Consider the following 20,899-nt stretch of genomic DNA (forward strand, 5'->3'; position numbering starts at 1 on the left):
AAAAAGGCATTTTAAAGTTTTATTGGGAAATACCAGTATTATCGTTAAATGGTTAGTCAATTCAAAACCCCTCTTCTGATCATTCCTAGAAATCCTTCTGAATACCAATGATATGTACTAGCATGTTGGTTTCACTCTATGATAGAACAGAGCTATATTTTTGTTATGAGTGTAGTTTATGGTACAATGAGATCTCTTATGCAATCACTATTTACACTTATGCCCATTCTTATAGGACTTAGCATGTCAATTTTAAATTGAGATTCACAGACAGTGATGCTGAACTCATCAATAATTTATTTCAGTGACTCTCAACCCTGGCTTCATCACCTCTGACCCCTGAAATCCTGGGGGATGGGCCAGGCATATCTATATTTTTAGCAAGTCCCCAGGTGATTTTAACATGCAGCTGGGGCTGAGAATCAAGTCCTCAGATACCAAATGCACATGCTCCTGACTCCTCAGCATCGAGGCCTAACTCAGGGAAGTCTCCCTAACTTCCCAGACTCTGTTGGATGTGTGATCCTCATCTTTAAAGTAGGGATAACAACGACATCTACCTCAACAGGATGCCATGAGGACTAATCAGGTAATGCAATTAAAACCAGGGCCAGGCAGAGAATAAAGGTGCTATCTACAAATGACAGCTGTTATTACTGGCAGAACAGTTGGCTTTACAGAGGAGGAAGACCAATAATAGAAACAGCTTATCTCATAAACTTCATGTATTGACTTTAACTTTTCCTACCATGTGAACATGAATTCTTGAATGTGAATTCACCACTCACAGAAGAAAGTACCGTCAGATTTGCAACTAATATTAAGGTCCCAAGAAAAATGTTTGGAAGTGCTTCTGCCCGGGAGAAGGTACTTTCCATAACCTCAAGGTTAAGCAGGCTGGGATTTTTGTGGCCATGCAATAGGAGGAATCACTTATTGTCCCTGAGGGCCCTCTACGCACCATACTCGGTCAGTCGGGGGTGGTGGAATGTTGACCGCCAAGGTTCCTCTACATTCTTGTACTTCAACAGTGAGCAGCAGGGGTGTGTTGGAGACTTCTTCGATCTTCTTTTTAATAAACTCTGTCTCTGTTGCTTTTTGGAAATATTTTGACTTGGTAATTTTATCAACAAACCTCATAATCTTACTTGTTCGATGACCTCCAACGTACCTTCAAATGTGGAACACAAAGGGCAGTTAGCATGAACTTTGCTCTTTCACAGACAAAAACATGTGGCTCTTCATTCTCCTTACTTTAGAGCACCATTCGATGTTTTGGATGGGGTGATTCTGTGTTGGGGCGGGGGGCATCCTGTGCATTGCAGGGTGTTCAGCAGCATCCCTGGTCTCTACCTACCAGATGCCAGCAACAATCCCCCTAGTTATGACAATAAAAAATGTCGCCAGACATTGGCAAATGTCCTCTGGGGGGCCAAATCACCCCCAATTGAGAACTACTACTTTAGAGAAGGTGTAAATGTCTGAAACAGCCCAAATCTTGACAATGGAGAGCTGGACAAAGTCCTCATGCAGAGGTTTCTCACCTGTCCTCCTTTATACTACTACAATACCAGACAGAAATCCAATGACATATCAATCTCATAATCTCCATGCAGCAAGTAACAAATAATGCTGCATCAATAGGACACAAATCAGTAATCAACGGACTGTCTTTAGGTGGTGTCACATGGCTACCTTGAGTGGCAATTACTTTTCAAAGGGCTTGGAACTTCTTAAAGAAAAATTTAGCCTGGGCAACACAGTGAGACCCCCATCTCTACAAAAAACAAACAGAAAATTAGCCAGGAGTGGTGGTGTGCACCTGTAGTCCCAGCTACTCGGGAGGCTAAAATGGGAGGATCACTTGAGCCCAGGAGGTTGAGGCTGCAGTGAGCTATGATTGTGCCACTGCACTCCAGGCCTGGGTGACAGAGCAAGACGCTGTCTCAAGAAAACAAACAAACAAACAAAATGCTACACCAAGTTGACGTGCTCACAGGCCAAGAAAATAAGCTGTTGTATCAGGTCACATGTACCATGAGACTGCCCTCAGAAGAAAGGATATTTGCTTTTTAAAAGACCCCACAGTTCCAGAACATGAGGAATAGTATGTGTTCAGGGAAAAGCAATCATTCTTAAGAAGGTCAAGCAGCTAGACTGTAAATAATACACACAAACTTTGGCACCAACTCCTCAAACATCTGAATTCTTATCTCCTGTAGGATTTCAAAAGTGAATAGGTTGGTTTTTTCTTATAAAAGTTTCTGAATTATTTGGCTTCCTTTAATCGTAGTTTCTTCAATTCACTTTATGTAATTAAAAGATCCTTGTGGATAGGCACTTTGATCATTTCACAGCCCAAGTAACAGGCAAAGAGTGCCCCCCTCCAAATGAAGTTCATGATCCAAAAGATCAGCTCAGTCATCAGCGCTTTCAAAATTCGCCAAAGAAAATCATCTGAATGTTTCTGCTTTGCAGGAACTTGCAACTCAACAGAAGCAAATGCACTCCAGCTGAAGCTGAAGGGAGAGAGGCTCTCCGCTGGCTCCAGGGGGAGGGGGCGTGTGCTCAGTTTCTTCTGAAGGCTCAAGGCGATGCTCTTCATCATCACCACACCCTTCAACTTCTCTATTATTTAATCAAACAGCAGCAGAAAGCCATTCTAGTAAGGAAAGCTATATGGGTCTTTTCGCTTGGTGTCCTGGAATTTAAACAGACCACTGACCTGGGATATTAATACAAAAACCATCTACTCAACGTGAAAGAGGAAGGAAGATCACAGAGGAAGGAGGGGAAACAAGGCTCACTCCCAACTTGCTGTCCTGATCCTTGGAGACTCAGAGGCACAGAAGCACTGATCCACTCACCCTTCGGCCCCTGGGAGGAGCTGTTTGTCTCCCCCGCTGGGCTCTGGAGCATCATCTTCCTCGGAGGAGCCAGCGCTGGAGGATTCCTCATCGCTGTCCGCCAGACAGAATGCCCGGGGCCTGCAACTGGACAGAGAGAGAGTCACCACCACTGCTTGCCCTCACCCAAGCTCTGCTTAGAAAGAGAACACACACACACATGCACACACATTCAACCACAACAGGGTTGGGATGTAACTGTTACTACATCTCATCATTCTCTCCAACCCACCCAAAACAGAAGAGGCCCAATCCAAGAATCCTTGGATCAGCGGAGATGCTCAGGACACTCTTCAGCACCAAGGCCTCTGACAGGACCACAGAGGCCTTGGACCCAGAAGAGGTTGCTTTTGAGCATGCGTCAGAAGGACAGGAGGTGGGAGTGTGATGCGCACGTAAAATGCAGTGATTTCAACCAGCAGTGCAGCGGGAGCCACACGGGAGGATGAACAGAAAGAGCGGATGGTTGCAAGAGTGAGGTGACAGCTTATACTGGTGACATGGCCACTTCTCACTGATGATGGGATGTTGAGGCAAGTCCCTTGGCTCTGGCTTAGTTCAGCAACTCTGATGCTTTCTGGATTAGTAACCCTCCAAGTTAGTTTTGACTCATGACTCCTTTCCAGTGAAATTACATATTTCACTCCACACCTGCCCTATCTCCTGAGGGTCACAGAAAAAGCCAACACACAAAAAGTCTCAGGAGACTCTAGGAAGCAACTGACATGAGAACCCAGGAAATTTTCTGGAAAAGTACACATCTAAAGACCATTCCTTTGCCTGAAGTAAGGGAAAGCCTCATGGGAGAGCAGTGTCCCTCACTCAACTCTCCAGGGCGGATGCTCAGTTCCAGAGGTGTGGGGTTGCTGGATTACCTGCAGAGGTGAGGGGTCCAGTTCCCCTCGGAGGGGACCTGGGGGCTTCTGGGCTGAGCCTCGGGCCTACAGAAAGCAGCTTCCTCCCTGGACCGTGGCTTTGCTTCAGAAAGTACTGGCAGGGCTGTGTCTGAGCCCAGAGACTTAAATGGGACAAAACGAACAAGGGACAGAGTGGTCTCTGAACACTATTACACAACCAAATGGTCACCAAGCAGAGGCTGGTCATTGTATTTTTGACAAGGACACAATTACATGGACAAGGGAAGGCAGTGGAGCTCAGGGCCTGTCTCCCTGCAGCTGCAGTCCTTTGGTTTTCCTGATGCTATCCTTGGGCCACCAGAGGCCCACGGGGACAGTTATTTCCTGACCAACAGGAGCCAAAGGCACCCAAGGGCACAGCACACATGCCAGTGTGGAACTGAAGGCCCAGCAATGGCCCCAGCCCTGTGCACTGGGAGGGCAGGACTGAAACCTCTACCCTGGAAACAGGAGCCGGCTGTAAGAGGACCCAGACTGTGTCCTCCCTGGCAGGACACACAGCTCCTCCTCAACCCCACTCTGAAACATTAGAGCCAGCGCTCCAGCCAACAGGCTGGACTTCCACATTAAAGGGAAACTCCCTCTGCAGAAACAAAAGCCTCTTGTCCCTGGCCACGGGACAGCACATAACTGACTCTTCCTCCTTCCACCAGAGGCCTGGCTGGTCCAGGAAATGCTTATGTGTATCTGCTGGTTGCAGAGCCATATCAGAGTGTGCTGTGGTTAGGCAGCCCTCACAGGAATCTTATATTTAAAATGTATATAGCAAAATTCAATTCCTATGAAAGCCTAAACCGGGTCTTGGGTGAGGAAAGTCAGAGATGTAAATCCCCAAAGATCACACACCCTCTCAGAAGAGCATCGGAGTTCTCCATCAGTAGGAAGGCAGTGCCTGAGGCTCTCTGACCTCATGCTGCCAGGTGTGAAATCTGTCCCCACAGCACAGGGAGCCTGCTCCTCACCCACAAAGCACAAAAGGCTGCCTGCAAGCTCTGGGACCCCAGTGAGATCTGCTGAGCCACTGCTCCTTGTGACCCCACTGGGACATACCATCTGGCAGCTCCAACCCTGGGCAGAAGATGCCAGAGGCTGAGCGCTGTGGCAAACTCTCAGGTTACTGAGTTAATCCTCTGCAGGTCACAGAACAGGACAAATTTTGCGGCTTGAAGTGAACACTTTAGGTAATGCTGTACCAGTTCAAGCTGATCAGATGATGTGAAAATCTGATTTTGACCGAGTGGTACCTCTGCTCCCCGCACTGGGGGCAGTATTATGCGGCACCCAATACTTAGGAATTATAAGTGTAGCCGAGTGTTTGCCTGATATTCACTTTTATAAATGAACATGCATTTTATGACCTCAGCATGAACGTCAGAGAAAGGTACACCGCACTTCCTTGTAGAAGACGTGCTGGAATGTAATCAGCCTACTTGTTTTAAACACACCTCAGAATTCCAGATGAGTGTGATATCCTTTCAAAGAGACACCTTAAAAGGCTTATTCCAGTTATGTTCCTTCCGCCAAAAATCTTTTGGAAATGTCAGATATATAAGAAAAAGTGAATTATTTTATCACTGACACTCTTAGACCAAATATTTTATTTCTTGGTCTCATAATCGCCACCACCTCTGATGACTTCTAGCAATTTCTCAAAGGTCCAAACCATCTACAAAGCAAGACAATTTGCTGTCACTCAGGATAGCTAAAAGAATGTCACGGACTCTGGAGGCAGTTCTAAAAAGAAGCCCCCAAAATGCTTTAAATGAAGAACGCATAATTAAATTAAGAAGCCCTGTGAGATGTTTGCTTTGAGGGAGACCACACTCAAGAATGCACTAATTTTCTTTTGAGAAAATCAGTTCCATACACCTGCCACAGGCACACATGTGCATACACACCCACAAACTAGACCGAGTCACAGTGTAAACTGCAGGCATTCAGCGCCCAGAACACCAGGGGCCTGGGGGCAGACGGGTGGTTTGGGGTAGATATGAACTAGTAACCGAAAAGAGGTCAGATGGGGCCACCTTCTGACTTGGGGACTTGTACAAAGGGCCCAGACTGCAGTGGTGGAGCAGGAAGAGGCCCAAGTGCCTTATAGGAAACACTTCACTCCCATGCCCCTTTCCATTTAAAGGCCACCCAAAAGGCAGTGCCCTCCCTTTACTAACTCATTCTAGCCCTCTGCAGGGCAGTTCCTAAAGCAGAGGCTGCTCAGCTCACTAATTCAATCCCATCTGAATGTCGTATGTTATGTTACCTGCAGTGTGCAACAAAAGGACTATTTGGGAAATGAAAAAACTAAAGGAAAAATGCCCACGAAAATAAAGCAGACACACATTTCAAAGGGAAGAGACTTTGCTAGGGCAAAGCTACACAGGTTAAAATCTCAGTCTCACCCTCAGGGTACTAACTAAAGGTGAACAAACCTCCTATCAGTAAGGAGGACATCTCACAGGTTGAGCAGCATCTCCTCAGAGACTCCGCAAGAGCACAATCATTTGCACACTTGAACAGGGACTGAAAAAAGCAGTGAGATGAAGCCGAGGCCCTGCTAGGCAGGACACCAGGGAGCAGACCCTGATGTGGAGTGAGGCCCTGGACAGGCGGCCACGGGCTGAAGGGAGGGCCTGGAGGAAAGGGCTGCTGCTGGCCAATTCTTCAGACATTCTGTGCTTTGGAGGTTTAATATTAAAGAAGATATCAGTTCCAAAGATCACAAGCTTCAAACAGCTAGTATGTATGCTGACTCCTGTCCCTCCTCTGCTACGAAGCCGCACGGTGATTCCATTAACCTCATGACTGAGGAAGTGAGGTAGATTCTGGAATCACTTCTGGGATCACGGATGGGCTTTCAGAGGCTCACAATGCTCCTAGAAACTGTGAGCCAAATGGTGCATGTGGAAGCATTTTCAGAAAGAACCCAGTGCTCTCAGGTTCCCGAAAGGGTCCTTTCTGAAAAAAGGGGTAAGGGTCCATTTTTCCGGGCCTTCTTCTCCCAAATGAAGTGCTTTTGGATTGTATTCCTCCTTACTTTTAAAAACAAATGACAGCCAACTACACATCAACATATAATTTAACACCCTCACAGGAAGAAGCAAAACATTTTATAACAGACTCTTCTAGAAAAAAATAGCACTTTAGAAATATAAGGGAAATATAATACCATCACATTCCTAAAGCAGAGGATCTTTTTTCCACTCAGTCTAGAGAAGCACAGCTTTCCAGAAACATGTCCATCCTCTGGTCAGCCAGAGTTTATGAACTTGAAACTGGGCTATGAGGGCTGCATGAATAGCAGTGAATGTGGACGCCTACGTGGCAAGCACCTCAGGGACCGGCCTGGTTGCTGCCCCTGGTGTCCAAGACCCCCTTTGCAATGGAGTCCCTGTGCCTCTGTGCCCACACGGGGCTGTTTCTAGAAAGGGCTCCTTGCACAAATGCATCTGCCCGAGGTTGCTCTGCCACACTCTCTTTTTATTAGATCTCATTTTCAAGACTGCTTCTGCCTCAGGTGCTTCATTTTCTAGGCAGCTGGTTCTGCAACTCTGTCGTCATGAGCTGGATTTAATGTGCTCAGCTATGCGTGGGGGTGGGGTGGGGACAGCAGGACCAGGAATTGAGTCTGACTAGATCAGGACTCCAGCAATTCAAATTGGGGAAGTCTATAAGACTCTGCCTGTCAGGAAAGCCTCTTAACTACTCCTGGTCTTGGTTCTCTCAGGCTCACGAACTGTGCCTTTATGTCCAAGAATGTGATGAAAAGACAGGCTTCCTCATGGTTTCACATGGGACTGAACAAGACTCAGAAGTTACAGGGTATGAAATGCTATGTGGAGAGTTGATAAATACCACACTCACCAGAAAATATAAATCCACAGATTGCCGAATCCAAACATATTTTAACAAATAGAAAAATGAAAGGAAAATAGCACAGACACAGGTTAGATTGCATATAGCTGGTAAAATTCTCCAATTACTAAAATAGAAACATTTCATTAAGTAACTTGAATAAATCAGAATAATCTAAGTAAAAGAATATTCTCCAATGTATAACCCAGCTCCCCCAATCTGCTACTACCACAAGCATGAATAAAAGCATTAGGTCAGTACCAGAACCAAGCAAAAGTCTAAGAGCCAGTATCTTATATTTAGGCCCCGTGGAGACAGCTCCTTGTGACATTTTCATGTCATCATACTGTTGATTCCATGCAAAGGGCTAAAGATGTGAGAAGCAGCCTCTAGTCAACATTTTTAATTGGTAAAAACAATAATATAATTTAAATTTATAGTCAGAGCAGTCATTTTAAGGAGAGTAGGATGTAAAAGTTCCAGTTTATCTATTCTAGGTATTTAAGAGGGAAAAAAATTAAGCTTCATGAGTTACTCACAATTTTGGAATATTTACTAAATCAGACAAACCCTAGGCAGCAGATACACTATTTACTAGGCAAGTCAATATTGTATTATTTAGGGAAAATGCTTCTCAAAACACTTTTAGGAGCACGCTCTACACTACAAAATCAATCATCTAATTATAAATAATTCTGACTTTGTGATTAAAACAGGTAGATTCAGCCTGCTCCACATATTGCTGTTTATGACCGGAAGGATCTTCATGATTCTATTCGAGGATCATTTTATTGCTTGGATGAGTCTGCCCCGCTTGTCTGAGTCAGTGATGTTTTCTGGGTAATCAATTCCATGTGTACCACCGCCAGCACTGAGGTCAAAGGCGCTGTCACAGCTGAGCTGGGTTGGGAACTCACAGGCCACTGGGGATGAGACTAGGAAACCATTCCCTGAAATGCTCTGGTCCAGGAGCACTTACACAGAAGCTCACTCAACATCCAGGGGCCACTACACATCAAACCTACTTCTCTTTTTCTTTTTTTTTTTTTTTTGAGACGGAGTCTCTCTTTGTCACCCAGGCTGGAGTGCAGTGGCACGATCTCGGCTCACTGCAAGCTCTGCTTCCCGGATTCACACCATTCTCCTGCCTCAGCCCCCCAAGTAGCTGGGACTACAGGCGCCCACCACTACGCCCGGCTAATTTTTTGTATTTTTAGTAGAGACAGGGTTTCACCGCGTTAGCCAGGATGGTCTCGATCTCCTGACCTCGTGATCCGCCCGCCTCGGCCTCCCAAAGTGCTGGGATTACAGGCGTGAGCCACCGCGCCCGGCCTTCAAACCTGCTTCTCAAAGGCTGGAGGGAGAGGCTGGTGCCCCAGGATTGGATTAGTAAATTCATATATAGCCCCTTACCCTTCTTTGCCAATTTCTCCAACCTTCAGGGCTTCAACAAGAGGCTCTTTACCTAGTTTGGTCAAATTCATTTTGGTCTCGAGAGTCATCAGAAAGGACCCATTGTAGGACATTTCCAAATCAATCCAGAGTCCTGGAGAAATGGTGAAAAAACAGAAGGTTTTTTTTCCCCAAAAAAACACATGACTATAAATGACAGTATAAGAACTTACATTTAAAAATATCTAAACAGGCACCATATTGAAAGTCCATGTATCGTCTACTAATCTAGGTGAGAAGAGGAGTGAGAGTGCATTATGCCATCGACACACACGAGAACAGGTCACGGCATACATCGAGCCCCTGGTAAACAGCCAGCATCTCAGGGCCCATTCACAGGATCCTGGGGAATTCAGTGCACAAGTCAGCACTGGAAGGGTCCCATCCTCTGGCTTCTAAAATCTCCTTGTATTTAGTAAGAAGACATATGCCCAGCAGAAGAAAATGGCTTGACCCAGGGCAAAGCCAGGACAAGGCATGCTGATGCCCAGCCAGTTACGAGGCACAAGGGAAGTGCTAAGACTTCTCTGTAAGCTGGGTTGTTCTATAAAGACACATATGAGAACCGCTGTCTTTCTTAAAATTCTCCAGTATTGGGAGTGGGACACAGAAAATGGCTCAGATTTAACAGGAAGAGTAACAAAAACATTTAGGACCTTCCTTTCTTTCTGGAAACTGCCCACTGATGGGAATCAAAGAATTAACTTTCAATTCCCAGGATTATCCAGATACAATTGGGTAATCACTTTGTACCTTAGGCTAAAAATCAGCTCCTTAGGAAAGATATTATGCCAATGAGATCATATCTGAAAGGCTTGTAGCTTCATGGAATTTTACTGGGATGGCCACTGATGAGTGGTTTAAAATACAAACAGGGTTTATCTCATGACCCTCTTCTACTTGAGGATTCTATGATTTGTCAAGTATTTTTCTGTGATTTTTCAGACTCAGGCCTCCAGAAGACCTCATGGACTTTTTATCAAAATGTGATCCTTTAAGTGGGTGTTTAAATGTTAATAAACTTTTATAGATCCTCACATGACAAATGACAACATCTAAAAGGAAGCAGGAAATTAATCTAAAACCATCATTCACATACAGCATTGTTTTCAAGCAATTACAGTAAACAGCCCATCCCCTACGTGGCCACCACCTCAGATAAAAGCACTGCTTAACCCCAACCAGCACTAATGGTGTCATTCCTCACTAAAGGCAGGGTGATTTCCGTTTTGTTTTCAACCAATTCTTTTTACCATAATGGAAGGTAATTATTTTCCGTGAATGACCTGGTTTAATTAAGTGATATGGAGATCAACTGTGATTATCTTCCTCGCAGCAACACTCACAAAACTGTTGTATTTCTTGTTTACATTAAGCAGTTAGAAAGAATTAATTAGCTTGCTCTTCAAAGGTACTATTACTGGAAATAAAGGGTATATCTGCTTTAATAAAGACATTTAGTTTTTAATCACTTCAGGAGAAGGGATTAGAGCAAAAGGCTAATATTAATAGATTTAAACTCAATGTAAAAAAACAACAATAAAGAAGATATTTATTGTTGTATAGTATTTCCAGCTTTGAGAATATTCAAACCATCCAAACATAATCGTTTCTTTTGAAAATTCTAGTCAAGTTTCTAATAAATATTAATAGTATGCATTGCCTTTGAAAATGGACATATTAAAGGCCCCAGAATTATACTTCTTACAAAATGGAAAGTTTTGCTAGTCTGTTTTTTAAATGAAGATATATGGATTTAGGCTTAGTAAAACTGCTGGCTCATGCCCAGTCACGGGGACATTCCACCCAATGATGTGTGGTCCAGCGTCCCTGTCAGGAGCTGGGGGGTGGAGGAAGGCCCAGGGAAGAGCAAAGAGCCCAGTCACATAGACTGGGGCTTGTGTTTCACTGGAAGTTTCTTCACTTCTGTGCCATCAGTACCCTTGTCTGCACCAAGGAGACCTATACTGCCTCTTCCAGGGAGAGCTGTGTACACCCTGGCACCTGGCACAGTCTGACTAGGCAGCCTCCCTTTTTCTGCATTCACCAGCCCACCCTTACTTCTTGCTCTGTCTCCCTTGCTGCTGTTGCCAGGGAAGAGGCTGTACTGGGCAGCCATGGAGCCTGATATCTGAGGATGAGGCTTGGGCATCTGACTGAGCCTCTGCCTGGGGGAGGCGTCTGTTTTAAACACTGAATATGCCTCATGAGACCCACCCACAGGGCCCTGCTCAGCCCTGGCACTCATACAAATATGAAAGAGTCAAGAATGCTTTGAGAACTTTTTTCTTCCCCGAGATGGGGTCTCACTCTCACCTAGGCTGGAGTGCTACCTGGTACGATCTTGGCTCACTGCAACCTCCGCCTCCCAGGCTCAAGTGATCCTCCCACCACAGCATCCCGAGTAGCTGGGACCACAGGGGTGCGCCACCATGCCCGGCATATATATATACACACACACACACATATATATATATATATATACACACACATATATATATATATATACACACACACACACATATATATATATACACACACATATATATATACACACATATATATATATACACACATATATATATACACATATATATATATACACACATATATATATATATATACACATTATATATATATATATATATATATATATATAAAATTTTTGGTAGAGATGGGGTTTTGCCATGTTGCCCAGGCTGATTTCAAACTCCTGAACTCAAGTGATCCACCTGCCTTGGCCTCCCAAAGTGCTGGGATTACTTTGGGAGGTGTGAGCCACTGCACCTGGCCTGGGAATGGTTTAAGAACTTTTAAAAGCAGACACGAATGGTAAATAAATATTCCAACAAATGACTCTAATATGATGTGCTTGCATTCAGATGAGGGTAAGAGGACTATTTTAGCATTAAGTGTAAGAGAAATTTGCTTTTGTAACAATGATTCAGCAGGCAGAACGTGACCTGAAAACCTGGGGACACGGGCAACTCCCAAAACTTGGAGCAAAGACCAACTGATTATGTGACAGGTGAGTCAGGAGGCCCCTGCCTTGCAAGACTGAAAGATGAAATTAACAGTTACTAGAAAGGTTGTCTTCCCCTTGGGGACTAACGTAGCAACAATGAGCACAGTGGGACACACACTGCCCCATGAGCAGCATCTTCCACTGTAACCCAGCTAAATGCTACTTAATCTAGAGGAATGCAGTTATAGGGCCCTTTCTTTTGAACTCTTGACAAATGGTAAGACTTAGTTGTAGGCATTTCACTGAAAATACTTTCTATAACCATGTGCCCTAGCTGGTCCTCAAGAAATTGAGGAGCTGGACAATTTTTGATGCCTTTAAATAGGGGTAAGGCAGGCAGTCCTGAGAGGTTCTCTGGGAAAGGGGGGCTGGAGGCAAACATATGAAGGGTCTATTCCACATCATGTTGAGAGGTTGTCCAATGGTAACCAGTGGCAACCGATTATTAACGAGCCCCTATAAAACTGGCACTTCAGGCTGGGTACAGTGGCTCACGCCTGTAATCCCAGCACTTTGGGAGGCCGAGGCAGGCGGATCACTTGAGGCCAGGAGTTCAAGACCAGCCTGGCCATCATGGTGAAACCTCGTCTCTACTAAAAATACACAAATTAGCTAGGCATGGTGGTGCGCACCTGTAGTCCCAGCTGCTAGGTACGCTGAGGCACGAGACTGGCTTGAGCCTGGGAGGCGGAGGTTGCAGTGAGCCGCAATCGCCCTACTGCACTCTAGCGTCTGTCTCAAAAGAAGAAGAAGAAAAAAATAACCCTGGCACTTCATGCAGCAACACGAGTGACAATGAAGTAAGACTTAGTCTGTGTACAAGGACCTGGAAGGAGCTCAGATGCTGTTTTTCCACTCTTTAGTTTCAAGGCGGCAGGATCAATTACCACCACTACCACTATGCAGAGACACTGTGGCAAAAATTACAGCTTATTCCACCAAAAAGTGTGTATGTGTTCTTAACGTACGATATCAGAGCCAAAAGCACTGAGATGAACCCCTGCCCTCAGGAAGTGTATGTTTGAAGAAAAATAAAAGTGGCCTAGGCCAGCTGGTGTAGCTCAGACCATGATGCCAGATGGTATCATAAAATGCCTTGGCATATGTCCCCACAGACAAGGGGTGGCACAACCACAAGAGGCTCTTCTGCCTTCGGCCTGGTTTTCTAGTTAACAGACCCCATGGCCTCAGTCCTCCCATGGCCATGTGAATCTAATAATCTCACACAGCAGTTCGCTGTTTTATTACTATTTAGGCATCTGTCTCACTGGAGTAGGCTTGAGAGGGCACCTGCTGCTTGGGAGTAGTTAAGGGAACCAAAACCCTGCAAACCTGAGTTTGGTCCTCACGTTATTTTCACCTCCATTTCCTTCTACCTGTAACTATTAATAGCTGATTTCACTCTGAAAGTCAATATTTGGCATCCAAAGAACAAAACTTCTTAAAATGGAACATTTGATAACATATTATCAAGAACAGATGTTGGAGTTATTCAGCTCTGGGAAGAACACACCAGTGACTGTTGTGCTCCTGGCAAAGAGACTGGTGCCATATTGCTCATTCAGATACTATGGAAAATTAGCAATTCCTTGTGTGTGGGTGTGTCTTTGATGACAGACATCATTTTTAGCTTTATCTACCTGTAACTGTCCTCTGAAATAGAGCTCCACCCCTTCAAGGTTGACAAGCTGCAAATCAGGATCCCCTGTCCCCCACCCGACGCATGTTCCACAGGAGGTATGATTTCCCCTTCCCACACTAAGCCCTTTGCACACTGTTTTTCTTCCCACAGCACAGTCTGGTCAGAGCTACTCCTATCAGCCCCATGCGCTAGAGTATGGCCCTGCCTTGGTGCTCAGGCCCAGGCAGCCCCAGTGGCTATAGCTGCCCTGTAATGTCACTCTTGAAGCAGGTGTGGCAGGAGGAGTGGGCAAGTCATGACTGACTCTGGCTCCAGTTTTCTGTTATTACTTAGGTGGCAAAGTAGCATCAGTCCCAACACTGGATGTGAAGGCACCAGGCAGGTAGGTAGTGGATCCTGGTAGGATCCAGTCTGGAACACTGGAGGTGAAGGCACCAGGCATGTGGGTTAAGGTCTGGAACGTCAGTCCAGATGACTAAGGGCAGCTCCGGAGACAGACAAAGTTTCTATTTCTGTGGGACATGGTAATATTTCCATAGAATCTGAGGCATTCAGTCTAAATTTCGACTGTTATTTGGGTATATTGAAAACAAGGCAAAACCCAGTAGGGTCCTCTGTCTATGTAGACACTCAGTGGCTATTTGCAGTTTTAAATTCATGCTGCAAACATCCTGAAGACTAAATGAATTAATCTAAGCCTGAGGGGTTGTGGTCTGCATCCTTGGATCATTCTGACCCTGCTGACACACCTGTGGGCACCTGTTCTGCAACCACTGGACTCAGGCACAGAAGATAAATACCTGCTGACAGAAGCGGCCCCCACCCATCTTATTAATACTAACAAAGTGGCCAGAGAGCAGCAGCTAACACTGATGCTTACTACGTGCCACGTGCTCCGAGTGCTTTACATGTAACACTGCATCTCTGCCACACCCGAACGAGGTGGGCAGCACTGCCATCAGCACTTGAAGGATGAGGAAACTGAAGTATGGAGTGGTTAGTGGCTTCTCCACAGTTGCACCGCTGAATGGTGTACAAGCAGGACCCAAACACAGGTGACCCGGCTGTAGAGTCAGTGCTCATGGGCAGCCTCTGACTGGGCCTAGACCCCATGGAACAGGTTGGAAGTGTGAGGCTGCTGCTGACCCAGGCAAGTCACCCCTTTCTGGGCTTTGGCTCATACACACATGGCAGGGTGGAGTGAGGCAATCTGACTGCCCTTTCAAGTCTCCCCAGTTCTTCAAGGGTTTTGAAAAAGAGCTATGTTTTCTAAATTTTTAGCCATAAGAAAAAAGATTTGGAGAGCATATACCAAAAATGTACCAAAAAGGTAACCCTGGTTATCTCTGAATGGTGGGATGATGGGTAATATTTTCCTTTTTACCTTTCCTGAATATTTCTATTTTTCCTACAATGAGTATTTGTTGAATGAATGAACAAACATTACCCTAATGGAGTTAATAAAACGAATGGAAAGAGTTTGGCTGAGTGGAAGGCCCTGGAGGCGGCAGCCCAGGGTAGGGATGAGGGCTTGGTAGAGGCCAGTCTGGTTGGGGAAGGGTAACATACACAGGTTTCTGGACCTTGCTGTATGGCCTAAAGGAAAGAAAGGAAATCCATATATATCCCACAGGTAGAGTGGCTAGTTCCAGGGTGTGTGTGGAGTGAGGAGGCGTCAGAGCTGAGGCAGGAGGAGCACAGCCAGTTTCTAAGGGACACAGCTTGTCTATCGTCCAGCCATCTGCCTTTGGTGGGAAGTGAGGCTGCTCTGGAAAAGGTGGTCATTTAACCTCATTCAATTCACTTGAGACAGGTTGTGTGTGTTGGAACAGGGACAAGCCAACATGGCCACTGTGTGTGATTTCATTCAGAAGAACCACAGACTTGACTTCTTACAGTAGCAAGGCCATGGAAGCTGAGAATGCCATTTTTTTTGTTTTTTCTGTTTATCCTAGAAGGATCTGCCAGCTTTGATCTGTAGGATGGTCAACTGGACACTATGGCCGCCTCCATGCTAAACGCCCTAACAGCAGCATCCAGGCAGCCATGATACTAACAATCTTAGTTGGCATGCATAGAGCTCCTCCTTGCTCCAGATGCTGTTCTAGTGCCTTTTTTGTATTGACTCATTTAATCCTCACGACAAGCTTATGAAGTAGGTGCTATAAGAATCCTTATTTGAGCCGGGCGCAGTGGCTCATGCATGTAATCCCAGCACTTTGAGAGGCTGAGGTGGGTGGATCACCTGAGGTCAGGAGTTCAAGACCAGCCTGGCCAACACGGAGAAACCCCCCTCTCTACTAAAAATATAAAAATTAGCCAGTCATGGTTGCAGGTGCCTGTAATCCCAGCTACTTGGGAGACTGAGACAGGAGAATCACTTGAACCCAGGAGGTGGAGGTTGCAGTGAGTTGAGATCGTGCCACTGCACTCCAGCCTGGGTGACAAGAGTGAAACTCCATCTCAAAAAAAAAAAAAAAAAAAAAAAAAAAAAAAAGAATCCTTATTTGAGAGATGAGGAAGTGAAGAGGTTCAGGGGTTTGCTTGAGGCCACGAAGCTGTGGACCAGGTAGTTGGAGTCCAGAGCTGGTGCTCAAAACCAGTGCTGCCTCTTGCCTCAAGAAGAGCATCCCTAGGATGGGATAATCCAACCAGCTGTGGCCAAAATATCCCTTCCGAACATATGCCTCCAATGAACAAGCACAAGCCGGGAAATATTTTTAAAAAGAACGTGAGGGGATCCCATAGGAGGTGGCACTCCTTAGAGCTGTGAAGGCCTCCTTCACCTGGGTCGCATTTCCCTGGGAGGTGAGCTCTGCTTTTCAGAGTCAGTTTGCTTGTCACCCAGATTCAAATTTCACTAAAAGGAAAGATTCCCCCGTAGAGCACTGGAATCCAAAATGCTTATTTCTTTTTTTCATGGTCATTTCTGTTTTATCATCATACATGCATCATTTGTGGACTTGGAAAAACCTGATTTGATCAAACTTTGAAAAAACCCCACTGGCTTTATGTCTTTATTGTTCCTTTAATACCATTTTCTCCCTTGTTACACAAGCAGGCAAATCTCTAAAAACGTACCCTGAAAGGAGTTAAATAGCCTCAAATGGATTAAAAACTGGCAAAGCTTTGATCTATATAGTGAAATGTCTCACCATAGCTCCTGCTCTAGAAGAACAGTTAAGAAGCTTGACACTTAGGTGTTTGGTGAATTTTACTCAAAGCCTGACCAAAGCTGCCCTGAGAGGCTGCAGAGTTCAAAGCCACAGGGGCCCAGTTGTGGCCCTGCTCCCCTCTCCTCGGAAATTTCTACAAAGTCAGCAGAGGGCAGTCCTGAGATAAGAGGCTGCTAACACATTAGAAAATAGAGCATGCACACTTATTATTTACTTTCTTTAAGCCTCTCATGAGATTTGTGTTAGCTGATCATTCACCAGCTTGTTTTACATTTCTAAAGAGGCAAAGAGCAAAAAGGAATAGAGAGGCCACCTGAGTTAGAGGAAGAAAGGTAGCAGTTGTACACTGATGGAGTGAAGATGCTAGCTAGCTATGCAGTGAACACATAGATGGTGCTTTTTTTTTTTTTTGAGACAGAGTCTCACTCTGTTGCCCAGGCCTCAGACTCCCGAGTAGCTGGGAATACAGGCCAGGGTGATGCTAGGGCCCGAGGTTACATCTTCATCTTATTTCTAAAGCTCTGTTATTTTCTTTCTTTCTTTTTTTTTAAGACAGAGTCTCGCTCTGTCACCCAGGCTGGAGTGCAGTGGCACAATCTTGGCTCATTGCAACCTCTGTCTCCTAGGTTCAAGCTATTCTCATGCCTCAGCCTCCTGAGTCGCTGGGATTACAGGCACACACCACCATGCCCGGCTGACTTTTGTATTTTTAGTAGAGACGGGGTTTCACCATGTTGGACAGGCTGGTCTTGAACTCCTGGCCTCAAGTGATCCACCTGCCTTGGCCTTTCAAAGTGTTAGGATTACAGGCGTGAGCCACCGCGCTCAGCCAATGCATCTTTTACAATTTTACATGGGGTTAAAAACACTCTAGTTAAGCCATTTGCCAAGAATTGCAATGTTTTCTACTTTTACTTTCAGTGAACCAGAAATTCCCAAACCTAGACACACCCAGATTCATCAAGGTGTAGACATAATTGAGGGGTTACAGGTGAGCTCAACATGCAGGAATTAGATGGACTTCTCTGGATGTGCAAATCGTACCCTGGTCTATCTTTCTCTGAAACTGATGTGATGCTAAAAACATGGATGGGTTGTCAGCTGAAATATTGCTGGAGAGAGATGCTAGAGCTGCTAACTATAGTGCTAGAAAAATCTCTTCATATTTACATCAAATCTACATAACAGCAGAAAAACTGATTTCACTGAACACAATTCAAGAACCATCTGATACAACCAGAGAGAAAAGTAGCTTCCATGCTCTACAAATTTTATAAAACATTTACTTTAAAACAACTATCACTCTCTTGAAAAGCTATAATTGTTTTTTCTCCTACCTTGTTCCTAAGCCATTTTAGGAAAAATGTAAATATGGTTGAAGTGGAAAGACGCTCACTTGCCAAGGGAGGCTACAGTAAAAACGTCAGTGAGAATTCTCTCTGCATGCTAATGGGCTATTCTGGCCTACCTGGCTCATTCCTCTTTTTTATCAAACTCCTGTGTACTAAATTTCCTCTGTCAAGATCCTTTTAAAACCATATTTATGGTTTATGTGACACAAGAGATACAAATCTTTACATCATCATCATCATGTCATGCAAACTCTCTACAATCTGATCAACTCTTTAACCCCCCACCCACAAAAGCAGACATAAATAATGTCTTAGTAACATGTTTAAAAACTCAAGTCTGAGAACTTTCCTCCAGCAAGGAGCCCTACTCTCAAAATATTGCCTTTGAATATACTGTATGTCTTCATTTCTCAAACATGTACTGAGCACCTCCTAGGAGTAGCAAGGAACATAAAGACAGAAGACATGACAGTCAAAAAATCTGGAACCTACAACTCAGGGGAGGTAAGGATGTGAACACACGTGAGGAGAGGCAGCTCCTGGCAAGGAGCTAGGGCTGGGGCAGCTGTACCCATGAGGGCCATGAGAGGTGAGCAGAACTGAAATCCAGCCACTGCTTCATGCCTTGGCAAGGGCTGCAACCGCCACAAAAGCACAGGCCCCATCAGCTGGCATGTGTGCATCACTGGGCTGGAGGAGGCCCTATAATAACCAAGAGACTAGAAGACTTAGGACGGGAGCTTGGATCTATTCCAAATCTTTTTTTTTTTTTTTTTTTTTTTGAGACAGAGTCTCGCTCTTGTCACCCAGGCTGGAGTCCAGTGGCACGATCTTGGCTCACTGCAACCTCCGTCTCCTGGGTTCAAGCGATTCTCCTGCCTCAGCCTCCTGAGTAGCTAGGATTACAGGCACCCACCACCACGCCCAACTAATTTTTGTACTTCCTTAGTAGAGACGGTATTTCACCATGTTGGCCAGGCTGGCCTCGAATTCCTGACCTCAGGTGATCCGCCTGCCTTGGCCTCCCAAAATGCTGGGATTACAGGCATGAGCCACCACGCCCGGCCCCAAATCAGTTTTAAGGCCATGATTGGTAAGAACAGAAAGACACTCAACATGAAATAGATGATTTAAAAAGTCCTCAACACCCTCCAAACACAAAGCCATCATGGTACTGAATCTGCAGCAAAGGATATATTTTAACACTCATAAAATGGTCAGTTAGGAGTTACCTTGGTGATCAACGTAAGGCTTGAAGGCCTGGAGGATTTTTGGCACAGCCACGCCCATGTCAAGTTCCGTCAGAGTGAGCTCATTCATAAAGTAGGGGAGCTAGAGGAAACAAGCAAACAATGAGTGAGACCCATGAGCAACCTACAAAACATGCTGTTGGAAGTCAACATGCTTCCGGAGAGGATGGTGGCCAAGGTTTTGGGGACATATCATCTATGTAACGAAAACATAATGTGCACACATCATGTACTAGGCTTCATATTCCAGACAGAGCCATGAAGAGGTTAGGCCAGGGCCTGGCTGTTACGGGGTTTATAATAGAAAGGCAGAAACAGGTACATATGTAGACCATATACTTCCAGAGAGTGATTAGTGCTGCAAAGAACATCAAGCAGGTAATGGGCAGAGGGAACTTGCGGGTGGCTGTTTTGGCTGAGGAGGTCAGGGACGGCTTCCCTGAGGAGTGGCATTTGAGCAGAGGCCACCTATGGAGAAGGAGCCAGCCATGCTGGTTAACAGTACCCCACATTTGCTGAAGTATGGGAAAACAGACCTCTCTCAGACTCTCAGTGGGTAGTAAGAAACTGCTACAAGCCCAGGTGCGGTGGCTCATGTCTGTAATCCCAGCACTTTGGGAGGCCAAGGTGGATGGATCACTTGAGGTCAGGAGTTCAAGACCAGCCTGGCCCACATGGTGAAACCCCATCTCTACCAAAAAATACAAAAATCCGCCAGGCGAGGTGGCATGCACTGTAGTCCCAGCTACTCGGAGAGGCTGAGGTGGGAGGATCACTTGAACCTGGGGGCAGAGGTTGCGGTGAGCTAAGAATGTGCCACTGCACTCCAGCCTGGAGGACAGAGCGAGACTCTGCGTCAAAAAAAAAAAAAGAAAAGAAATTGCTACATTTCCGATAGGCAAACTTACACGTGTATGAAAATCCTCGAAAAATAGCACATGCTGGCCAGGTGCGGTGGCTCACGCCTGTAATCCCAGCACTTTGGGAGGCCGAGGTAGGCGGATCACGAGGTCAAGAGATTGAGACCATCCTGGCTAACATGGTGAAACCCGTCTCTACTAAAAATACAAAAAATTAGCACAAAAAAATATAAAAAATTAGGGTGTGGTGGCACATGCCTGTAGTCCCAGCTACTCAGGAGGCTGAGGCAGGAGAATTGCTTGAACCTGAGAGGCGGAGGTTGCAGCAAGCCAAGATCGCACCACTGCACTCCAGCCTGGGTGACAGAACGAGACTCCGTCTCAAAAAAAAAAAAAAAGAAAAATAGCACATCCTTTGACCTCATGCTGGACATTTTCTGTTTGCCCTGCCAGATCTGCACTCTATC

At 45.4% G+C, this 20,899-nt stretch overlaps 1 protein-coding gene across 2 annotated transcripts in view; it reads right to left on the reverse strand.

Annotated features, from left to right (window-relative positions):
• TEX2 (testis expressed 2) overlaps window positions 1-20,899 on the reverse strand; it is a 119,692-nt gene that overhangs the window by 4,540 nt on the left and 94,253 nt on the right. Inside the window, exons 7-10 of one of the 2 annotated variants that reach the window (XM_030799868.1) lie at window positions 19,555-19,654; window positions 9,089-9,221; window positions 2,868-2,987; window positions 962-1,171 (exon numbers count right to left, since the gene is read on the reverse strand). In XM_030799868.1, the coding sequence (XP_030655728.1) occupies window positions 962-1,171; window positions 2,868-2,987; window positions 9,089-9,221; window positions 19,555-19,654 (563 nt within the window). Of the gene's footprint in view, window positions 1-961; window positions 1,172-2,867; window positions 2,994-9,088; window positions 9,222-19,554; window positions 19,655-20,899 lie in introns of both variants that reach the window. The other variant, XM_003262636.4, reaches the window with a different exon arrangement.

Source organism: Nomascus leucogenys, chromosome 19 (assembly GCF_006542625.1).
Source record: "Nomascus leucogenys isolate Asia chromosome 19, Asia_NLE_v1, whole genome shotgun sequence".
In the NCBI taxonomy this organism is placed as follows: Eukaryota; Metazoa; Chordata; class Mammalia; order Primates; family Hylobatidae; genus Nomascus; species Nomascus leucogenys.